At 41.2% G+C, this 24667-nt stretch overlaps 1 protein-coding gene across 1 annotated transcript in view; it reads right to left on the bottom strand.

The window, feature by feature from the left end:
- MAP6 (microtubule associated protein 6) overlaps positions 1–11366 on the bottom strand; it is an 88575-nt gene extending 77209 nt beyond the window's left edge. The window contains exon 1 of the mRNA XM_060018255.1: positions 9838–11366. Within this exon, the coding sequence (XP_059874238.1) occupies positions 9838–10754 (917 nt within the window). The 5' untranslated portion in view covers positions 10755–11366. The remainder of the gene's footprint in view (positions 1–9837) is intronic.
- Positions 11367–24667: the final 13301 nt, after the last annotated feature.

The following is a 24667-nucleotide window of genomic DNA, read 5'->3' as shown; positions in this document are numbered from 1 at the left end:
CCCTCTCCCTTTCTGCCGACTTTCAATTAGCCTTATGTTATTCTGTACCATCAGTGCTTGTTTACATCCTTTCGTGGCTGGAGGTCTTCATCATCTCTCACCTAGACCACAGCTTCCTTTCTGGATTCCATGCTCCCAGTCTAATCCCCTCCAATCCATCCTTCCCACTGCTGCCAAAGTCACCTTTGCTAAAATCCAAAACCTAATCCTCCTTCTTCATTTGCTCATAGGATAAAGGAGCTGGTCCAGCCTACCTGCCTGGTCCACCTCTCGCCATTCTAGCCTCATCCAACGAGACCTCTACGTTTTACCTGCACAGAACTGCTGACAATTTCTCTCCTGTACTTTTGCTCAGACTGATCCCTTCCCCATGTAATGCCCATTCATCTTTGAAGATTCAGCCTACCAGTCCCTTCTCTACTGAACCCTTTCCCTGATAACCCTCAAATCAAGTAGACTTAACCTCTCTCTCCTCTGCGCCCCACCAAACCCTGCATAGACTTTTTGTTAGGGCACCTATAACTTTTCAGCTCACCTGTCTCTCCCTAATAAACATAAGTCTTCCAAGAGCAAGGACTACTTTGTCTTCCTAGGAATTAGCCAGATACAGAGCAGACACTAATCAATATTCAGTGGATTGAAAATGGTTTGAGACAATACATGTTAGTATGACGTGGAGGAAGTGCCCTGTGTAGAGAGAGATTAGTGTTAGACAAAGTCTGTGCCTTCAACAGTTTTAAAACCTAAAGACAGACAAGAGGCCTTGTGGGTCCTCAGCTCTAACAGGGAAGTAACAGGACCACTTCTTCAGAGCTACTATAAAGATTACAGGCGAAAATGCGTCTAAAGTTTCTAGCAGCCTGCCAGGCATATAGGAGGCATTTGATTAAGTACTACTATTGTTTCTAACGGTGAAAACTAGCATCTTTAGTGAACCTCGAAAGAATTTTTAGTTTGCTGGTCACGGTCCATTTGCAGTTTTCTTCATTTGGCGGAGAATTAGAAGCTCACCTGTCTAGATGTCTGCAGCTGACCTAATTTGGAAAGCCAAAGCTGCATTGATTACAGAGATGGCTCTTAATCCCAGTGGACATGGTTGGATTCTTTTAGTTTTATATCCTGGACACAGTGATTCTTTGTGATTATAGATTTAGAACTATCACTGGCTTGACTTTTTTTGAAAGTTCGTAGATGCATTAGATGCCATTTTTTTCTAGGACAGCAACCAAGGATTAATTGTGCGTATCTTATCTCCTCTCCTCTTTGTGGGTTAGTTTCAGTAACATTATATCTAACTGCTCAAGGTCAACCAATGATCCAGAAAAATGCTTTGCACACAGTAATTCCTCAGTAAAAATTTCCAGGGCAGCATAAGGCTTTGCTGAGTTAGGTGCCCAATGTGGTTTCCATGATTAGTCTCTCTCCTGCTTTTCTTCCCTCCCTTCCGATCACTCTTTTGTCTTTTTCATGGTTATCCCTTCTGCTGTCAGTACCCCAAATACATGTATCCCTCAGGGCTCCACTCTCTGATGGCTAATTTTCTCTACTTCCTCTCTAGGGATGATTTCACCTCCTCCCATGGCTTTAATAATATCCATAGGGCTTCCCTGGTGGCGCAGTGGTTGAGAATCTGCCTGCTTATGCAGGGGACACGGGTTCGAGCCCTGGTCTGGGCGGATCCCACATGCCGCGGAGAAACTAGGACCGTGAGCCACAACTACTGAGCCTGCGCGTCTGGAGCCTGTGCTCCGCAACAAGAGAGGCCGCGATAGTGAGAGGCCCGTGCACCGCGATGAAGAGTGGCTCCCGCTTGCCACAACTAGAGAAAGCCCTCGCGCAGAAACGAAGACCCAACACAGCAAAAATAAATTAATTAATTAATAAACTCCTATCCCCAACATCTTCTTAAAAAAAATAAAAATAAAATAATAATAATATCCACAGGATGTTTCAGATCACAGCCCGGATCTCTCTCTACACTTCAGATCCATTTACTCAGCTGCCCCTTGAAATTTCTTGTCAGATATCTCATAGACAACTCAAATTCTAGATACTAAAATTAAGCTCAACTTCCACTCCTGACTTTCTTCTCCTCTACATTCATCATAGAATTCTAAATAAAAGTCTGTTGCTTTTTTTAAAAAATATCTTTATTGGAGTATAATTGCTTTACAACGTTGTGTTAGTTTCTGCTGTACGACAAAGTGAATCGGCTATATGTATACATATATCCCCATACCCCCTCCCTCTTGAGCCTCCCTCCCTCCCTCCCTATCCCATCCCTCTGTTCCAATGACTAGGACCACTACCAGTTAATTACCCAAACCAGAAAAGAGTTATCCTGGATTTACCCTCTTCCTTGCATCTCAACTGGTCATTACGATCTGTTTTTCAGTAACTGTATGTACTATGTTATAAATCTCCAGTCCCACAGCCTCAGTTCAGGCTTTATCGTTGTCCCTGGATTATTCCAGTAGGCTCGTTACTGAAAGGCCACCCTTTCTCTAACCTCCCCTGGTCACCGGTCAGTGGGACATTAATAAAATTTAAATCATATTAAACTATCATGTAGTTCCTCTACCTAGATTCCTTCAGTGACTCATTTCTTTAAAAAAAAAAAAAAAAAAATCCAAACTCCTCAGCCAGGGATATAAAACTGTTCCTAACGTGACCTATGCCTACCTCTCAGAGCATAAAAGCTAAAGGAATAGTAAAAATAAGAGCAAAACTTACTGAAAAGGGAGATGATCGACAAAACCAAAATTTGATTCTTTGAAAAGACTAAGCAAACCTCAATAAGACAATTATGAAAAAAAGAGACAAGGCACCAATTAATATTAAGTATGAAAGGGGATGTAACTGCAGATAAGTGGAGATGATTTTAAAATCCACAAGATAGTGCTATGGTGACTCTTACGTCAATAAATTTAAAAGTTAAAAAAAATTATAACATTTCCTAGAAAAATATAAATTACTAAAATTGGCTCAAGAAGAAATACAAAAGCTGAATAAATGAATAACTATTAAAGACATCAAACTGGTAGTTAAAAACTAGTCTCTTCATGAAAAAGACACCAGGTACAGAGAGCTTTACAGGAGACTCTTATCAGATATTTGAGGAGGAGTACTTGTTATAAGAATTGTTCCAAATAACTGAAAAAGAGCAAAATCTAACTATCTAACTTTATAGACATAACCATGATTCCAATACTGTACCCGACTGATATAAAAAAGGAAAAAATTTTAGACTAATTTCACTTATGAATAGATATGCAAACATTTCAAATAAAAAGTAGCAAAAGAATTCAGCACCATAAACTATATTTTTAAGTAAGATTTATCCTAGGAATGGAAAGATGGTTCAGTATCAGAAAAATCTATTAGCAGATTAAAAATAAAAAGCATAAGACTTTCTCAGTTGATGTCAAAAAAATCATTTAATAAAATTCAATACCAACTAATAAGAACCTGCTGTATAAAAAGTAAATAAAATGGAATTCAAAAAAAAATTCAATACCAATCCACATGTTTAGAAACCCCTAACAAACTAGTATAAAGACAAGTTTCTTAACCTGATATGACGCTATATTATAATGACACAGAGCAATCCTCATTCTTAATGATGAAACTTAAGAAGCATTCCCATGTCTCAAGACAAAGAAGCCTATTATCAAAACTATATGGAGGGACTTCCCTGGTGGTGCAATGGTTAAGAATCTGCCTGCCAATGCAGGGGACACGAGTTCGAGCCGGGAAGATCCCACATGCTGCGGAGCAACAAAGGCCGTGCAGGAAATGCAAATCAACACTACAAAGAGGTAGTGAGCCTGTGCTCTAGAGCCTGCAAGCCACAACTGCTGAACTAGAGCCCGTGCTCTGTAACAAGAGAAGCCACCACAATGAGAAGCCCACGCACCCCAATGAAGTGTAGCCCCCGCTCTCAGCAACTAGAGAAAGCCCGTGCAGCAACAAAGACCCAATGCAGCCAGAAAGAAAGAAAGAAAAAGCATTAAAAAAAAAACTATATGGATATCCTCACCAGTGTAGCAATATACATACACACAAAAATATATGAATATCAGAATGAAGACAATAAACTGGTATTTGCTAAAAGTATACATTATCTCCACAGACAGTCCAAGAGAATCTACAAACAAAATTAGAGTGTGGTAAAGTTGTTGAATACAATAAAAACATATAAAAATTAATACATATGAGCAATAACAAATTAGAAAATGTAATAAGATATATGCTTGAAAATAGGAAAACTAATTTTAAATAGCTCAGAAAAAAAGATGATAGTATGGCATTAGCTCAGATTAATGGAATAGAACAGAGATCTCAGAAATATATTCAAGCATACGCGACCCTTATGTGATAGAAGAGATATCAGTGGGGATATTAATGGGGAAAAGTTGAACTGTTAAAAAGGGTATTGGGGGCTTCCCTGGTGGCGCACTGGTTGAGAGTCCGCCTGCTGATGCAGGGGACACGGGTTCGTGCCCTGGTCCAGGAAGATCCCACATGCCGCGGAGCGGCTGGGCCCATGAGCCATGGCCGCTGAGCCTGCGCGTCCGGAGCCTGTGCTCCGCAACGGGAGAGGCCACGGCGGTGAGAGGCCCGCGTACCGCAAAAAAAAAAAAAAAAAAGGGTATTGGGATAAATGACTTTCCATATGGGAAAAAGGAAAATCAGTTCCCTGCCTCATTCCATACATAAAGTTAAATCCAATTATATTACTAGAGGCTTAAATATAGAAAAATAAAACTTAAAAACTATTGTGTGTGTATGTGATTTTTGTGGAGAAAATTACAAAATGTAAGTGAAGGACAAAAAGACAAATAAATGGCAAGCAATACCACGTTCGTATATGGGAAAACTCAATACCTTAAAGATAGCAAATCTTCCCAAGCGGTGTCTTCACAAGCAAGTCTGAAGTTAACCTGCATAAAAATTACCTAGAGTGCTTCTTAAAATATAGATTCTTAGGCTCCATTTTAAAAGTACTGAATCAGTACGTCTGAGGATGAGGCCCGGGAATCTGCATTTTAGAAAGCTCTCCAGATGATTTTTTTGTGTACTAAATTTTGAGAACCTCCGTCTTAAGGGAAGAGGTCATAACCTGAATTGCACATGAGAATTATCTGGCGCAGTTTGAAAAGATTCACATGCGCAGGCTATACTCCAGACCAATTAAATCAGAATCTCTGGACAAGGCAGCTATGTAACAGCATTTTTTTTTTTTTTTTTTTTTTTTTTGCGGCACGCGGGCCTCTCACTGCCGTGGCCTCTCCCGTTGCGGAGCACAGCCTCCGGACGCGCAGGCTCAGCGGCCATGGCTCACGGGCCCAGCTGCTCCGCGGCATGTGGAATCTTCCAGGACCGGGGCACGAACCCATGTCCCCTGCACCGGCAGACGGACTCTCAACCACTGCGCCACCAGGGAAGCCCTGTAACAGCATTTTTAAAGTTCTCCAGTGATTCCATTGTACAGCCAAGGTTGGGAACCACTGCCCCGGGTGAAGGTGCACCTAGAGTCAGGTCTGTAAGGTTTGCTGCCCTTCCCCATTTGAACATCTACTTCTAGTGCTAACCCAGTAGGAATCCCCCTTTATTTTGATTAAGGAAAACACAATTTCTTTACATAGGGTTATCACTTTTTGGTATCTCCAGTATCCTGTCTGATACATTGCAGGGGCTTGGTGGTCATTTTCCAAAATTAATTCAGCTAAATGAAACTGAATGAAATGAATCGATATGTAGGTGAATAAATTTTTCATCTAACTTTAAAACTTTCACTGGATTCAACAAATCTATATGATAGTTAGGCACAATGTTACACTGTGAGAGGTACAGAGAGGAACAAAATACAGCCCTTCCCTTCAAGTGTTCCTATCTGGTAGGGGAGGCAGACAGAGGCAAAAGTATCTTACAGTCAAGCAGACAATGACAAGTGTACAGAATACGAAAGGGGAATAAGAGAAAAATTAGTCCTGCGTGGCAGGACCTGGAAGGCGTTGTTGAAGACTAGTATCTGAGATTGGCCTTGAAGTATGGCTGGGATTTAGTTAGGAAGATCCTAGGGAAACGGGCAGTTGCCCTGTAGGCACAGGGCAGTTCTGTATAGCATAAGCTAAGTCAGATGGGCCTTTCTCTAACCTTTATGGAAGACTGCAGGGTAGATAGGAAAGGCTCTTTTTCTTTCTGATTTCCTTGTTACCGCTCTCATTTTTCAAGTACTATTTTGCCTCTGGTTTATTAATTCTACCTCCTGGTGCCCCAGCTGATTTCTTCCAGGAAAAGTTGCTCATTAGCATTTCTATGGGGAGCACCTGCTACCCTATCTATCACTCTTAACCGACGGCTGGGGCAATGGGGTTGGCTGAGAGAGGAATTTTAATTCCCTCCTATGACTCATCTATTTCCTAACTGAGAATGCTAGGTCTAAAGTCACAAGTAGCTGCGCAGTAAAATCCATCCTTAACATTAAAAATAACGAAGACATGTTTCTCAATTTTATAATGTCATTTATGTCATACGAATGTATTGAAAATGAACTTCATGATTGAGAATAATTCTAAAGATACCTCAGATACCGCTTGAATGCAAAAAGTCTCAGGCTAGTGTGGATAGGTTATGAATTAAATGAACTGTTGAACAGGGAAGGTTTCTCAAAACCATAGCGTCAAAGGACATTTGATGTTATCTACTGATTGTACATTGCAGGAGGAAACCAAATAGCATGTATATGACTCTGGATGCTGAATATATATTTTATATTATGTACCAATATATCAAGCTGATGGGTTGTATATCCTTTCTCTATTTAAGCAAACTGCTCACACTGATGTTACATGACATGTCATTTGTAAAGCCCATGAGATGAACCAGTCACCATGGTGTAAACCACCATGATTTATGTAGAGCGGCAGTAGAAAAGGATTTGTCAGATTATCAGTGAAATGTAGCCCAGCTTGGCTTCTAAGGTGATGTAAGGCTCATCTACAGAAGACATGGAACATACTTAAATTCAGGAGATATTTAGAATCCTAGCAAGGAAAAGGATGTGAGAGAATAGGGGGGAAAGAAACAATCAATGTTCCAGATAAGCCTATAATTTCCAGGCAGTTTTTTCTTTATTGTATACTTAATTAATTGATTATCTTATTTCTTCATATCTACTTTCACCCAAAGTGCATTTCCCTATTATTAGTTAATTTTTCTTCTGGAACAAAAAATAATGTTAAATTTCACATCAAATTTGTCAAGTACTTAAATTGTCCATTAAAGAAATTGATGTTTCTTAGCAATACTCATTCTCTTAATGCTTCAAAACCCTTCTGATGATACAGCAAAATGGAACGGCTGATCCCAAAGTCATATGCATAATTAAATTTTACAGAAGACTCAAATTAGAAAAAAAATGTTTTTTGAGGTACACAGAGATTTTTCTTGACAGGTTGATGAAATTCTGATAGCTATGAAAAATAATCATTCTTACCAGCTGCAAGAGCATAGCCTGCCCCTATTCAATCAAATCACTTGCAGGATGTGTGTAATTCTAACTGTAAAGCATGACATGCTTACTGCACAGTTAAGGTGTTGTTTGGGAGGAAAGAGCCTACACAGAACAAAGGTACAACCCAAAATATTTGGAGTGAGTTGTGTCTGAAGGGTGGTTTACGCCCTGACTGAACCATCATTTACGAACAAAGCAAGTCCGACCAGCCTGGAAACATAAACTGAGTAGGATCATCAAATGAGATTTGAGAATCTGGATCTCTCTTGATTGGCATTGACTGTATTGAGGTGAGGAGAGGTAGATTCTGTCTGGTAGGTGGTAAGGTTCCACCTGCCGCAGGGTGGTAGACTGCGAGTAGGATGATGAAGAGGCCAGTCCAGAAATCTGTGATGTTAGGCCAACCTTAGGGTTCTTAGGGAACAAAGGTAGGGCCTTGTAAACAACAAAGCCATGACAGAGTCATAAGATTGTATCCTGGCTTTGTTTTTTTATTCCCCTTGCTTATTTGTTTCCTTTCTTTTCTTTTTGATTCTCCTTGGTAACAGCATAAAGATTTTGTGAAAATTCCACCTTCTCATAGCTAGAACCAAGGAAAAGGATCCATGTCCTTGCCTGACCCAGAGCTTTAAAAGGAAGTGGTGTATTCCTGGGGGACCAGTGTGGTCATGATAACAAGACACCAAGAGACAAATGCCAGGTGGGAGGTAGAATTCAGGAAGAAGGAATAGGGGCCAATTGATTAACTGCCCCTTTTCATTGGGAAATGCTTTCCAGAGGTAATACCTGAGTGGGGGGCAGATTTTGCCGTAACAAGAGAGGATGTCTATCAATGCTATTCTTCCTCAGCATAAGAGGGAGTGTTTGTCATATTTAATGGAGAAGGACATCAGTCTGATGAGGCTATATATACGGTCCTGGCAAAAGACACTAACTCTGCAGTCCTCCTGTCCACACCCTCCTGCAGGAAGGAGGCAACTGGCTGTGGCATTGATGAAGGACCCCATAAACCACATTTTGAACACCTCTAGCTCAATTACTCATCGTGTACATCTTCTTCCCCAGAGACTCCAAACCCAATGCCACATATTCAGAGTCAACAGTGATCTGTCAGCTAATTGTTTCCATTTGAAACATAAGGGCAGGACTGAAAGCTAAGCATTCAGAAATACATATTAAATGAATGAAGGGTGAGAAAGCAGACTGGAAGGACTGAGGCTGCAGCAGAGGGAGAATTCTAGAAAAAGAGAGAGAGAGAACGAGAATGAATGAATAAATATGCTCTGTGGAAGGCATTCATTTAAAGGGAATTTAAATGTGCTGAAGAGGGGGTTCTTGGTGGTAACAGAATGAGAACCACATTTGGCAAACATGAAAGGAAAGGAGATGCATCAATAGGGGAGAAGGCTGGAAGTGTCTGGGAAGTGGAAATCAAAATAATGAGGCATCATGTAGAAGGCTGGAATGGAACCAAGATGTACTAATTACCTACCATGTGCCAGGCATAATTCTCCTCCTGAATCATCTCATTTAATCTTCAAAATGTCTAGCACAGTGCTTAGCATATAGTAGGTGCTCAAAAATATGTTGAGTATTTAATATTAAATCAATACATGAGCAAACAATCTAAGCGAAGAATCTATTATCCATCACGTCTTACAGATAAGAACCCTAGGCCAAGAAATGTTAAGAAATTTGCCCAGTGAGTCACAGCTAGAGGTGTAAGGAATCTGCCTTCAGCATAAGTGGCTGAAAGAGGAGGGTGCTTTATAAGGGACCGGCAGGGAATCTAGAAAAGGGTGTGGTGCTTGGTGGTCTCCCAGGGATTGAGACAGAGGGGGTAAGAATGAAGGGCCAAGTGAACCGGGCTAGGGAGGAGGGGAAGGGGGAGAGATCACTCTTCTTTGGGGAGGATTGGCCATGCAGGAAGGCACGGAGGCCCTTGGGCGGCAGCTGAGCCAGCAAGGGGCAGCATCCAGGCTAATGCAGCCAGTGAGTTGGGTGGGGCAGAATGGAAGCACAGCCAGTGAAGAAACTGCAAAGGTCTCTGTTGGGCAGGCAGGGACTCGGGTTGGGGCAGAGATGGGGAAAAGATGGCTGAAGTGGTTAAGTGAAAGACTTTGGCAAGATGGGATGGATAATACTAACAGCTTTCACAAAAGAAAGAGCCAAAGAGCAGTCGGCCAGGGCTGGGGAGGAGGAGAGGGTGTGTTCTGGGCTGGAGGGGGAGGATGACAGGGAGGCCTGCGATGCAGAGAATCTGTGGGAAAGGGTAAGGATGACCAGCCCCGTGGCCTGAGCTACGGGCTGCGTCTCACCTGTAAGAGCTGCTCACGGCACTCGCCACCTCCTCGCGGATTTGCCTGTTGAGGGCGTCGGCCGCCGCACGCCCCTTGCCCCCCTCGGGGCCCGTGGCCTGGACCTGGGCCTGGGCTGCGGGCAGCAGCGTCTGCTCGTGCCCCAGCCCCTCGGCGCGACGCACCATCCAGGCGGGCCCAGGCTTCTTGCGTGTGTCGCGCTCTTCCGCACTGGTTGATCTTCCAGCCGCAAGGCCACCTGCTCCTCCAGGGGCCGCCTCCTGCTCCTGGGCCTCGGCGGCGGCCTGCACCGGCCAGCGCTCCTGGCTCTGCGGCCGGCGCTGAGGCGCCCCGAGCACAGGCGCCGCCGCCTGGGAGGACGTGGGGATATGCACCGGCTTGGGAATCCACGGGTGGTCCCCGCGTCGCGGCAGCGGCCAGGCGCGGAAGTCCTTCTGGTACTGGGTCTCGCGCTCAAAGGGCGCGTCCGAAGGCTGGTACTCGCTGCGCGGCCGGCAGCTCGGCTCCGGCCGCTGCACCTTCCAGGCGCGGTAGTCCTGCCGCATCACCGAGTCCGCGGGGCCCGCGCTGGAGGTGGAGCCGGAGCCGGAGCCGGAGCCCGGTCCCGGGCCGCTCCGGCCAGAGGTGGCCCCAACCTCGCGTTCGCCGCTAGGCCCCGGCGCCGGCCCTGTTGCCCGGGCAACCACATCCCCTTCGCCTTGGGCCGGCTGCGTTTCTATGGCGACCGCGCGCGCCGAGGGGGGCGCGGGCGCCTGCTGTGCAGGCTGCGCCGGCTGCTGGTGCGGCGGCTGGGCGCCCGGGTGCTCGGTGGCCTCCGAGTACTTGGTGAAAACCAGCGGCACGGCGATGTCTGCCTTGTCCAGCTGGTTCCAGAAGCGGGCGATGCAGCAGGCGCGCGTGATGCACGGCCACGCCATGGTGCTCGCCTCAGAGCTAGTCCTCCCTCTTCTTGCTCGTTTCTAAAGCAAGTCCCTAATCTTCCTCAGCCCCCTGGCCCTCGTCCGGCCAATCTGGTTCTCACCGTGTTTTCCTTGGTGGCCTGAGCTACCGCCCCCTCCTACCTCAGAGAGCACCCGGGAAGGTTGCGTGGGCAGAGCTATCACTGAGAAAGTCCGTAAAGTCCCTCGATGCCCGGCTGTAAACGCCTCCGGGAGCCGCCGCACAGGTCTCGGGAGCGCGGTCTGCTGTAGGCTGCGCAGCGTGAGACACCGCGTCCCGGGTCCCCAGGCGAGGGCGTCTGGGACGCGCCCCTCCCTGCGGCTGCTGCGGCGCTCAGACCCCTGCCAAGCAAGGCAACGCGAGGCGAGGTGACTGCAGGCTTAAGCCATGGCGCAGAGGAAGGGCCGGGCAGTGTGGCCGCAGGGGCCGCGGACAAAGCTCTATCTTCTCCTTCCCGCCGGCGTCCAGTCGCAGCCGGCCACCTAGCAGGGCTCAGAGGAGATCACCTCTCGAGGAGACCGAGCATTGCTGCCGCCACCGCTGCTCCCAATGATGCTGCAGCCGCCGCCGCTGCCGCTGCTGTCTCTGCTGCGGGGAAGCGGCCCCACCCTTTTCTGCCGGTCAGTAGAGGGGGGGAAAAAATCCAGGAAAGATGCTGAGAGATAGCGCGATGCAGAAAAAAAATCACCTGCTGTCGTCAGCGCGCGCTGCTGGGAACTCGCCCTCTCTCTTTTCCCTCCTCCCTCTGATCTGGCAGCTCCTCCCTCTTCAGTTCCTAGGCAACAACAGAATCTGGGGCCTAGGTAGGTTCAAGTACCAGGCTCCTTATGACTTGCTGTCCTTACACTGGTTGCTTCCCAACTGGGAGCCTCAGGCTCCTCTTCTGTGAAATAGGGTCAAACATGTGGGAAGGGGGGGGGGGATTCAGTTTAAAAATACGGAGGAAACCCCTAGTGAAATGTCTGTCCCAGAATATAGGTTTTTTAAAAAGGAAGTTCCTGTTATTGGCCAAAGTCTCTGGCCTGGATTTGAACCCCTTTGGCTGGCTTCTGATCCAAGCACTTGTCAGTCTTATCCACAGACCTTGCTCAGATGTGGGAAGAGGAACCTGCAGACTGATGGTACCTTAGCTGTTCCCTTCCTAGGGGACCCTTGGAGGAAGGGACGTCTTACAGCTTCCCAAGAACCATCCAATCCCTGTTCAGCCCAGGGGCCACACTGGAGGGGAGACAGTGAGAAGTAAATTCTTGAAAGGGGCCTAAGTGGGGAGGTCAGGGAGGGTGGGAAACAGCGAGATCATGTCCTGGGAAAGGGTAGGCCTGACATGCAGTGACTTTCTGCTGTATTCCTGACCCCTAGCCTTTGCTTTTCTTCTACCTGGGAGGCAGAAAAATTTTGGGGTCAGATGTTCCTGCTTTGGCTCTGATACTTCCTACCTGTGTCACTTGGACAAGTTGGGTCATCCCTGAACTTCAGTCTCCTCACCTATAGAATGGAGGAAATAATAGCTACCTCAAAGTGGTTTTGTGAAGATAGCTAAGGACTCAGAGCAGAAGCTATGAGTCAAATCAGATCCCAGAGGATTCAAACCCTGGCTTTTCATGCCTTAGCTCATGGCCATGGGCACATCACTGCAACTTTCTGACCTTTAGTTTCATCTTTGAATGGGGGTGCCAGCTCTCAACTCACAAGGTTGTTCTGAGAATTAAAATGAGATAATCACTAAAAGTGCTTACCACAATATCTGGAATCTACTAATGGCTCAATAAATGGTAGCTATTAGTATTCACAGGACCCACCCTGGGAAACCCATAGGTGGAGCTTCCCAAGCAGGCCAGGCACTTGGACACCTTTTCCAGGAAGACCTCTTGTTCTTCTGAGTATCTCCTTTTGGTATCTCCTTGCACTGTTTTCCACTCCCTACCCCTAGCTACATTCACTGGCCTACAGCTCTGTTTCTCTCCAATACAAACAGAGTTTTCAGCCTCAGTTAAGCTGGGGGCATTGGTATTTATGGGGGAAAAAGTCATTTATGTGTTTAGATTGGGAATTGATTGCAAAATACAGCTTTTCTTTTAAACCTTAGAATCAAACAGGATAGATAGCTCTAATTAGTCAATTGTCTGCTGAACTTCCTCCTACTTGGGTCTTGGCCTCTTGGTGATTTGATTTGAGTTCCACAAATAAAATGATGCCTGGCACTGTTTTCAGTCATGAGGAGATACATTTCTATAAACAAAATAATCTGATCTCACCCTTCCTCTCCCCAATTCTGCAGAACTCCCTGGGATTTGGCTTCTGTCTTTCCAATAATCATTTCCAAAGGTAAAAAAATGGACTAGCAATTGGAGTTGGAGGTCATTAAGAGTCATTGAGATTTTACCCTTCCTTAATTTAGATGCCCACTCTGTGCCTTGGGCACCATGGAACACAGATGAATTCTAGCTCTGGGGGAGCCCTCAATTACAGGTGCATTATGAAAGGACTGGGAGATAGATACATAAATAAATAATTAGCAAATAGTATGGTCAGCATAAGAGAGGTTCATTCACAAGGTGCTGAATGAATGACTAACAACAGATGAGTAGGAACTCTCCTAGCAGAAGTGTAAGTAAGAGTGCTCCAGGCAACTTTACCATCAATATCACCTCCCACATTTGGATTTTCTAAACACGTTCAATCGTACAACCTTCTTCAACCATACAATGGCTCAGTGGGATAGTCAAGTCTGATGGTTATCTGTTACGTGGCTTGCTTAGCACCAATTCTGATGATAACACCTCATTATTTGATTTTGGAGACTGCTCCTTTTCTAATTTCAGTCCATATGATTTGGGTGGGGTTAACCTACTCAGTCCACTTCCAGATGTGACTATGTGACCCACACCTGTTTGCCAGTCACTGCATCACGCTGGCCAAAGTGACTAGTTTACTGATTGACATGTGGTCCACATTGGACCAATTGGAGGAAATCCTAGACTTTAGCTGAAACTATCTGTAAAGAGCCACTCTCTTTTCTACTGAATTGCTACATGCGAGACCATGAGGCTACTGTTGTTAGTGACCATCTTTGCCATCACTGGGGGATGCTGCCTGCCTAAGGCTGACTCAAACAGAGAAAATCAGAAGAGGCTGCAAGATTCTGATGATATCTATGGAAGACTGCAATTTGCGCCCCAAGCTCATTCTCTCTTTCTTCCTTTTAGGAACAAAACCCTCCAAGTTTTAGTTGGGCTCTTGGTTACCCAACCAGAGACGACATTTTCCAACTTCCTGCAGCAAAGAGCAATCATATGTACTTCCAGGCCACTTCCTTAAAGAAGTTGCTTGGGTTCAGCTTCATCTAGTGTAGAATGTGGACACAGTAGAGGTGAATTATCATCTGGGGGTTTCAGTGCCTATGACATGGTGGATAAGAACGTTCAGGTGCCAGGATCCACCCCGGGTATGGGAGGATAGAGAACAAGATAGAGGAAACCTGTCTTGGATGACCTCCTAGCACTGAGCTCTCCCAGCAGCCTTGGACCACCTGCCTTCTTCTGCACTGTTATGTGAGAAAGACACACACTTTTCTCTTCTTTGAACCATTGCTCTGGGGTCTCTGTTTCAGTCTTTTAGCCATTTGAGCATGTGGATCTGGCCATGCTTGAACTAATTTGAGGAACATGAAGACAGTGTGGAACTAAGATGGGAGAGAGTGATCAGAGTTAAAAGTATTCCAAAGTCCTTATTTGTTTGTGAGGAGAAGAGTTATTGATTAACTTATTAACCTAAAATGTTTATTAACTTAAAAATGCACATGGAAGGAAAGAAAAGCAGATATAGAAAACCTTATTAAGGCCAGAAAAAGGGTAAAAATAAGCAAAGAAAACACATAGCAAATAGAAAATAGAATACAAGGTGGTAGGAATATTTCCAAATATATTAGTGATTGAGGTAAATGTCAACGATCAAAACTTTCCTGTTAAAAGAGAATGTCAGACTGGAGAAAAACACAAAACAAAACGCAACTATACATTGTATACAGGAAACATATTTAGAACATAATGACACAGAAATATGGATAAAAAGTGATGGAAAATGTGTAGCAGGCAAATACTAACCAAAAGAAAGCTGATACCATTATATTAATATCAGACAAATTGATCTTAAAGCAAAAATCATAATTGGGGATAAAAATGAACGGTCATCACATAAAAATAGAAGAAACAATTCACCAGAAATATATGACATAGTTTGTATCTAACAATATAGCTTCAAAATATATACAGCAAAACTTGCTAGAATTTTAAGAAAAAATGCACAAGTCCATTATTATCATCAAAAAGAGAGATTTAAAAAAAACACATCTAAGTTACTGGTAAAACAAACATAAAATATTGTTAGGAATGTAGAAGATTTAAACAATTAATAAGCTTGATCTAATGGACCCTGCATCCAACAATTAGAGAATACACATTCTTTTCAAACTTAAATGGAATATATACAAATTGACCATACAGTAGGCTGCAAAACAAACATAAACAAGTATCAAAGACTCCTACAAATCACTTCTTCTGATGACGGTGCAATGATATTAGGAACCAGTAACACCAGATAATCACAAACCTCCACATGTTTAGAAATTAAGCAAAAAAAAATACTTCTAAATAATTCATGAGTTTAAAAAGAAATTATAATGGATACCAGAAAATATTCAGTGCTGAAAGAAAGTGAAACATTATACATCAAAGTTTATGGGATGCAGCTAAAAACAATATTTGCAGGGAAATTAATCGCCTAAATACATACTTTAGAAACAAAGAAAGATTAAAAATACTCTACTGATCAGATTCAGGAAGTTAGAGATCATCCAGAGCAAACATAAAGAAAATAGAAGAGCAAAAAAAAAAAAAAGAAAATGCAAGGTAATTAAATTAAAAAAAACCTTATGTTAGAGAATGTCAAAAAATTCAAAAGTTGCTTCTTTAAAATAGACAAACCTTTGACAGATTCATCCAGAAACAAAAACACACAAGTAAGCAAAAGTCACACATCAACAATTTTAGGATAGTAGGAGGGACAATTGTAGATATAGCAGAGATTTAAAGACTCATCGGCAAATACTAAGAATTACTGTCTGCTGATAAACTTGAAAAACCTTGTGCAGTAGGAGCCTCCAGGATGGCGCACGATAATCTTGACCTGGAGTGCGTAGCTCTGTGTAGTCCGCTCCCACACTGCCTAGTGCTAACCCGAGCAACCAATAGGATATTGTGAAAATGATGGTGTGTGAGTTTCGAGGCCAGGTCAGAAAAGACATTGTGGCTTCATCTTGCTCTCCCTTGGATACCCACCCCGGGGAAGCCAGCCACCATTTGGGAGGATACTCAGGCAAGCTCGGCTGCAAATGATGAGGAACTGAGGCCTCCTGCTATCAGCCATGTGAGTGGCCCAAATTAGAAGTGGATCCTCCAGCTCCAGTGAACCTTCAAATGGCAGCAACCCTGGCTGACATTGTGACTGCAGCTTCATGTGAGACACCCTGAAGCAGAAGCACCCAGCTAGTCACTCCTGACGCATAAAAATTATGTGAAGTAATAAATATTGTTATTTAAAGTGCTAAGTTTAAGGGTAACTTTTAAATTTTTAAATAAACTTTATGTACTTATGTATTTATTTTAAATATACTTTATTTCTTAGAGCCTTATTAGGTTCACAGCAAAATTGAGGATAAAATACACTCAGTTCTCATATACTCCACTCCCCATCGCCACACAGTCTCCCCAACTATCAACATCCTGCACCAGAGCAGTACATTTATTACGATTGATGAGCCTACATTGACACACCAACACTCAAAGTTCAGAGTCTACATTAGGGTTCACTCTTGGTGTTTTCCAGTCTATGGATTTTGACAAATGTTTAATAACATGTATCCACCATTATAGTATCTACAGAATACCTTAAAAATCCTCTGTGTTGGGCAGATTCATCCCTCCCTGCCCCCCTGCTCCTGGCAATCACTGAACTTTTTACTGTCTCCATGGTTTGCCTTTTTCAAAATATCATATAGTTGGAATCATTCAGTATGCAGCCTTTTCAGATTGGCTTCTTTCACTTAGTAATATGCATTTAAGGTTCCTCCATGTCTTTTCATGGCTTGGTATCTCATTTCTTTTTAGCACTAAATAATATTTCATCGTTTGGACATACTGCAGTTCATTTATCCATTCACCTACTGAAGAATATCATGGTTGTTTCCAAATCTTGGCAAGTATAAATAAAACTGCTATAAACATTTATGTGCAAGTTTTTGAATGGATATACATTTTCAACTCATTTGAGTAAATACAAAGCAGCATGATTACTGCATCATACAAGAGTATATTTAGTTTTGTAAGAAATTGCCTGTCTTCCACAGTGACTGTACCAATTTGCATTTCCACCAGCAATGAATGAGAGTTCCTGTAGCTCCACATCCTTGCCTTGGTGGCTCCACATCCTTGGTGATGTCAATGTTCTGGATTATGGCCTTTCTAATAGGTGTGCAGTGGTATTTCATTGTCTTAATTTGCATTTCCCTAATGGGATATGATGTGGAACATCTTTATATATGCTTATTTGCCATCTATACATCTGCTCTGGGGAGCTGTTTCCTCAGATCTTCTGCCTATTTTTTAATCAGGTCGTTCATTTTCTTATTGTTGATTGTTAAGTGTTCTTTGTACATTTTGGATAACGGTCCTTTTTCAGATATGCCTTTTGTAAATATTTTCTCCGGGTCTGTGTCTTATCTTCTCATTCTCTTGACAGTGTCATTTGAAAAGCAGATGTATTTAATTTAATGAAGTCCATCGTATCAATTCTTTATTTCGTGTCCTCCTATGCTATTTTCAAGGAGGTTTATGGTTTTGCATGTAGGTCTATGATCCATTTTGAGTTAATTTTTGCGAAGGGTGTAAAGTTTGTGTCTATATTCATATTTTTGTGTGTAGATGTCTAGTTGTTCCAGCACCATTTGTTGAAAAGACGATCTTTTCTCCATTGTATTGCCTTGGTTCCTCTGTCAAAGATCAGTTAACTATACCTACATGGGCTATTTTGGGGATCTCTATTGTGTTCCATTGATCTATTTGTCTCTTATTTTGCCAATACTACGCTGTCTTGATTACTGTAGCTTTACAGTTAAGTCTTGTAGTCAGCTAGTGTCAATCCTCCATCTTTGTTCTTCCTTTTTCAATATTGTGGCAACTGTTCTGGGTCTTTGTCTTGCCATACAAACTTTAGAATCAGTTTATTGATATCCACAAAATAGTTTGCTGGGATTTTGACTGGGACTGTGTTGAAGTTTTAGGGTAATTTTTATGCAGCAATACAACTAACCCACCCAGGGGAAATAGAAAGTTTTCTTAGGAAAAAAATGTATCTTACTAAAACTGATTTTAGAAGGAATAGAAAGCTTGAATAGTTCAATAAGTTGAATCAGTAGTTAAAAATCTACCCACAAAGGAAAACAAAACAAGACAAAATAAAATACCTGATACACTTACCTTACAGGTGATTCTCACAAAACTTTCATAAAACAATCCCTATGCTATGTAAATTATTCCATAAAACAGAAAAAAAAAGGGAGAACTTCCCATCCCAGTTTGGAAAGCCAATATAATCATTGTACCAAGATAGACAAGGATAATATGAGGAAGAAAAAATTATAGGCCAATCATAGCTGTAAAAATCCTAACTGAAATGACAGCAAACAATTCAAAATTCTACATAAAATTACTAAAATTTCAATATTAGTGTTTAATCCCAAGAATGAACACGTTTTAATAACAGAAAATCTGTAGATATAATACTAAACGCTTCTAGACTAAAGAGAAACATCACACAACCATCTCAAATAGATGTAGTATTTTGGAAAACATGATAAAAGTTGACACCCATTAATTAATTTTTAAAAACCCTTAGCAAGCTAGAACGTTCTAATATGTCAAAGGATATCTACCAATAGCCTACCAGAAATAGTACACATTATAGTGAAATATTGGAAGCCTTCCCTCTGTCTTCAGGAACATAACCAGGGAGAGTTGATCCCAGTCATTAGGGTTGGCTGAGAGAGTCTGGTGGTTTTGGATTTCCAGTTCTGAAGCTAGGTAATGACTGGAGTCAAATACCTCGGTGCTTTTGCTATGGCTGGTATGACTACAGAAACAGGAATTTTACCAAAATCGTGAAATCTTTGAATCCTGGAATCAGAATAAAAGAAGGATAGAATCTTAGAATCATAAAATATTTATTCAGAGTCCTAAATCTCATAATAATAGAATGATACCATCCTAGAATCCTAGAAAAATGAATGTTAAATTCCTAGAATCTGGGAATAATTGAATATTCTTCTAAACTATTTATTTATTCATTTACTTGTTGCAGGCTAAGAAATTCTTCCTTTATTGAGCCAAAATAGGAATTCTTGCAATTTCTTTCTTTCCTTGAGACCACCCATGGCAGCATTTTAAAGACATATTCAAAAACAACTGTTATATCCCCTCATCTTCTCTTCTCAGGGTAAATATTCCTAATTCTTTCACTTATTATCATATCCAAATATTATACTAAAAACCAGATACTTTGATACTCTATTGATCTCCTGTTACTCATCAAACTTTCGTCCACTATTTTAACAACTATTGATGGCTCTTGCCTGAAATAACTATTATTATGTTGTTTGCCAAATAGCGATTTTCTAACTCCATCATTCCTTATACGTTTATTAGTTGACATCATTGTTTATACCCGTATGGATTCGTGAATTCTTTTTTTTTCCCAGTGGGTTTAGTTTATTACTATCACTTTTTATTTTGATGCTCAAACTGCTCCAGATTTTCACAGCGGGAGCCCCTTGGTATGACTCTGCAGCTCCATTTAAATAAATGATACAGACACATCTTACGTTCCATAGTGAACACACTCCCTGCCTTCCTTTCTCCAAAGTTACCTCCAAAAGAAGATGGTATAGATGTATGTTTTTGTACATGGATTACATATACATGTACCTACAATGAATGTGGTATTTTTTCCTGAATGGTATCATACTTAATGAAGCCTTTTCAATGTGCCTTTTCCCTAATCAATAGGAATTTGAGAGTCATCCATGCTGATACAGCTAGATTTAGTTAGGCTGTTTCAACTGCTCACTAGTAGTCTGTTGCATGATAAACAACTTAAAAAAATCTACATCTCCATTGATGAACAGTTAGGATGTTTCCATTTTTTAGTTGTTACAATTGGTACAGGGTGTTTTTCCTTATGTCTGTCTCCATTGACCATATGAGAGCATTTCTCCAGGGCTGACAATCCAGAAGTAAAATTTCTTGGTCATACTATATGCTTCTTTTAATATAGAAGGAACAACTTGCTCTCCAAAGTGGTTTTACCAATTTACACTCCCACCTGTGACATGTGAGAGTTCCTATTTCTCAGGATCCTCACCAATATTTGGTACTACAAGACTTTTTAACTTTTGCCAGTGTGAAGGCTGTGAAATGTTATATTAGGGGTATTTAAATTTGAATACTAGGGAGGTTAAGCATCTTTTCATGTGCTTATTTCCTGTTGGAGTTTCTGTGCATTACCTGTTTGTCTATTAGGTTAACTTTAAAGAATTATTTTATGAGTTCTTTATACATCCTGCATATTAATCACTATGGCTTGTATGTATAGCAAATATCTTCTCCCAGTGTGTAGCTTATCATTTAACCTTGTTTATAGTATATTTTGGCATACAGAGGTTTAAAATTTTAACATAGGCAAATGTACCAGTGAAATCAAAGTTTATCCAACTTTGTGGGTTGTAATTTCTGCATCTTTAAGAAATCTTAGCTACTCTGACGTTAAAGATAATCTCTTATATTGTCTTTAAAAGGTTTTGTCTTTATATTTTTAATCTATCCTCTGTGTGTGACGTGAGGGTGTGTAGCAGACTCCCATTCTTCCTTGTTTACCACACCCCAACTTATTTCAGTTCTCATTAACAGTGTACTTCCTTCCTTTTATGACTTCCTTACAGCCAGAAGTGGTCATGTAACCTGATTCTGCCCAATGAGGTATAATCAGAAGACTGCTTACAAGAAGTGGCAAAAATGCTGCACAGAGGACCCTGTACCCATCACCTATCATCTCCTGATGGTAACATCTCAAATAACTATACTACATTACCAGAAGGAAATTGACATTAACACCATAAAATTATTATTTTTTTAACATCTTTATTGGAGTAAAATTGCTTTACAATGGTGTGTTTGTTTCTGCTTTATAACAAAGTGAATCAGCTATACATATACATATATCCCCATATCTCTTCCCTCTTGCGTCTCTCTCCCTCCCACCCTCCTCTATCCCACCCCTCTAGGTGGTCACAAAGCACTGAGCTGATCTCCCCGTGCTATGCAGCTGCTTCCCACTAGCTATCGATTTTACACTTGGTAGTGTATATATGTCCATGCCACGCTCTCACTTTGTCCCAGCCTACCTTTCACCCTCTCTGTGTCCTCAAGTCCATTCTCTAAGAGGTCTGCGTCTTTATTCCCATCCTGCCCCTAGGTTCTTCATAACCATTTTTTTTATATTCCATATATATGTGTTAGAATATGGTATTTGTTTTCTCTTTCTGACTTACTTCACTTTGTATGACAGACTCTAGGTCCATCCACCTCACTACAAATAACTCAATTTCGTTTCATTTTATGGCTGAGTAATATTCCATTGTATATATGTGCCACATCTTCTTTATCCATTCATCTGTCAATGGACACTTACGTTGCTTCCATGTCCTGGCTATTGTAAATAGAGCTCCAATGAACATTTTGGTACATGACTCTTTTTGAATTATGGTTTTCTCAGGGTATATGCCCAGTAGTTGGATTGCTGGGTCGTATGGTAGTTCTATTTTTAGTTTTTTAAGGAACCTCCATACTGTTCTCCATAGTGGCTGCATCAATTTACATTCCCACCAACAGTGCAAGAGGGTTCCCTTTTCTCCACACTCTCTCCAGCATTTATTCTTGGTAGATTTTTTGATGATGGCCATTCTGACTGGTGGGAGGTGATACCTCATTGTAGTTTTGATTTGCATTTCTCTAATGATTAGTGATATTGAGCAATCTTTCATGTGTTTGTTAGCAATCTGTATATCTTCTTTGGAGAAATGTCTATTTAGGTCTTCTGCCCATGTTTGGATTGGGTTGTTTGTTTTTTTGATATTGAGCTGCATGAGCTGCTTGTATATTTGGAGATTAGTCCTTTGTCACTTGCTTCATTTGCAAATATTTTCTCGCATTCTGAGGTTTGTCTTTTCATGTTGTTTATGGTTTCCTTTGCTGTGCAAAAGCTTTTAAGTTTCATTAGGTCCCATTTGTTTATTTTTGTTTTTATTTCCGTTTCTCTAGGAGGTGGGTCAAAAAGCATCTTGCTGTGATTTATGTCATAGAGTGTTAGGCCTATGTTTTCCTCTTAGAGTTTTATAGTGTCTGGCCTTACATTTAGGTCTTTATCCATTTTGAGTTTATTTTTATGTATGGTGTTAGGGAGTGTTCTAATTTCATTCTTTTATATGTAGCTGTCCAGTTTTCCCAGCACCACTTATTGAAGAGACTGTCATTTCTGCATTGTATATTCTTGCCTCCTTTATGAAAAATAAGGCGACCATATGTGCACGGGTTTATCTCTGGGCTTTCTATCCTGTTCCATTGATCTATATTTCTGTTTCTGTGCCAATACCATACTGTCTTGATTACTGTAGCTTTGTAGTATAGTCTGCAGTCAGGGAGCCTGATTCCACCAGCTCTGTTTTTCTGTCTCAAGATTGCTTTGGCTATTTGAGGTATTTTGTGTTTCAACACAAATTGTGAATTTTTTTGTTCTAGTTCTGTGAAAAATGCCAGTAGTAGTTTGATAGGGATTGCACTGAATCTGCAGATTGCTTTGGGTAGTATAGTCATTTTCACAATGTTGTTTCTTCCAATCCAAGAACATGGTATATCTCTCCATCTGTTTGTATCATTTTTAATTTCTTTCATCAGTGTCTTATAGTTTTCTGCATAGAGGTCTTTTGTCTCCCTAGGTAGGTTTATTCCTAGGTATTTTATTCTTTTTGTTGCAATGGTAAATGGGAGTGTTTCCTTAATTTCTCTTTCATATTTTTCATCATTAGCATATAGGAAGACAAAAGATTTCTGTGCATTAATTTTGTATCCTGCTACTTTACCAAATTCATTGATTAGCTCTAGTAGTTTTCTGGTAGCATCTTTAGGATTCTCTATGTGTAGTATCGTGTCATCAATAAACAGTGACAGATTTACTTCTTCTTTTCCGATTTGGATTCCTTTTATTTCTCTGATTGCTGTGGCTAAAACTTCCAAAACTATGTTGAATATTAGTGGTGAGAGTGGGCGAGCTTGTCTTGTTCCTGATCTTAGTGGAAATGGTTTCACTTTTCACCATTGAGGATGATGTTGGCTGTGGGTCTGTCATATATGGCCTTTATTATGTCCAGGTAAGTTCCCTCTATGCCTATTTTCTGGAGGGTTTTATCATAAATGGGTGTTGAATTTTGTCGAAAGGTTTTTCTGCATCTACTGAGATGATCATATGGTTTTTATTCTTCAATTTGTTAATATGGTGTATCACATTGATTGATTTGTGTATATTGAAGAATCCTTGCATTCTTGGGATAAACCCCACTTGAACATGGTGTATGATCCTTTTAATGTGCTGTTGGATTCTGTTTGCTAGTATTTTGTTGAGGATTTTTGCAGCTTTGTTTATCAGTGATATTGGCCTGTAGTTTTCTTTCTTTGTGACATCTTTGTCTGGCTTTGGTATCATGGTGATGGTGACCTTGTAGAATGAGTTTGGGAGTGTTCCTCCCTCTGCTATATTTTGGAAGAGTTTGAGAAGGATAGGTGTTAGCTCTTCTCTAAATGTTTGATAGAATTCGCCTGTGAAGCCATCTGGTCCTGGGCTTTTGTTTGTTGGAAGATTTTTAATCACAGTCTCAATTTCAGTGCTTGTGATTGGTCTGTTTATATTTTCTATTTCTTCCTGGTTCAGTCTCGGAAGGTTGTGCTTTTCTAAGAATTTGTCCATTTCTTCCAGGTTGTCCATTTTATTGGCATAGAGTTGCTTGCAGTAATCTCTCATGATCCTTTGTATTTCTGCAGTGTCAGTTGTTACTTCTCCTTTTTCATTTCCATTTCTATTGATTTGAGTCTTCTCCCTTTTTTACTTCATGAGTCTGGCTAATGGTGTATCAATTTTGTTTATCTTCTCAAAGAACCAGCTTTTAGTTTTATTGATCTTTGCTATTGTTTCCTTCCTTTTTCATTTATTTCTGATCTGACCTTTATGATTTCTTTCTTTCTGCTATCTTTGGGTTTTTTTTTATTCTTCTCTAATTGCTTTAGGTGTAAGGTTAGGTTGTTTATTTGAGATGTTTCTTGTTTCTTAAGGTAGGATTGTATTGCTATAAACTTCCCTCTTAGAACTGCTTTTGTTGCATCCTATAGGTTTTGGGTCGTTGTGTTTTCATTGTCATTTGTTTCTAGGTATTTTTTGATTTCCGCTTTGATTTCTTCAGTGATCTCTTGGTTATTTAGTAGTGTATTGTTGAGCCTCCATGTATTTGTAATTTTACAGTTTTTTTTTCCTGTAATTGATATCTAGTCTCATAGCATTGTGGTCGCAAAAGATACTTGATATGATTTCAATTTTCCTAAATTTACCAAGGCTTGATATGTGACCCAAGTTATGATCTATCCTGGAGAATGTTCCATGAGCATTTGAGAAGAAAATGTTTTCTGTTGTTTTTGGATGGAATGTCCTATAAATATCAATTTAGTCCATCTTGTTTAAT

This window comes from Delphinus delphis, chromosome 8, assembly GCF_949987515.2.
Source record: "Delphinus delphis chromosome 8, mDelDel1.2, whole genome shotgun sequence".
Taxonomy (NCBI): domain Eukaryota; kingdom Metazoa; phylum Chordata; class Mammalia; order Artiodactyla; family Delphinidae; genus Delphinus; species Delphinus delphis.
The sequence above is the reverse complement of the archived record's forward strand: the minus strand, read 5'-3'. Positions and strand labels throughout refer to the sequence as shown.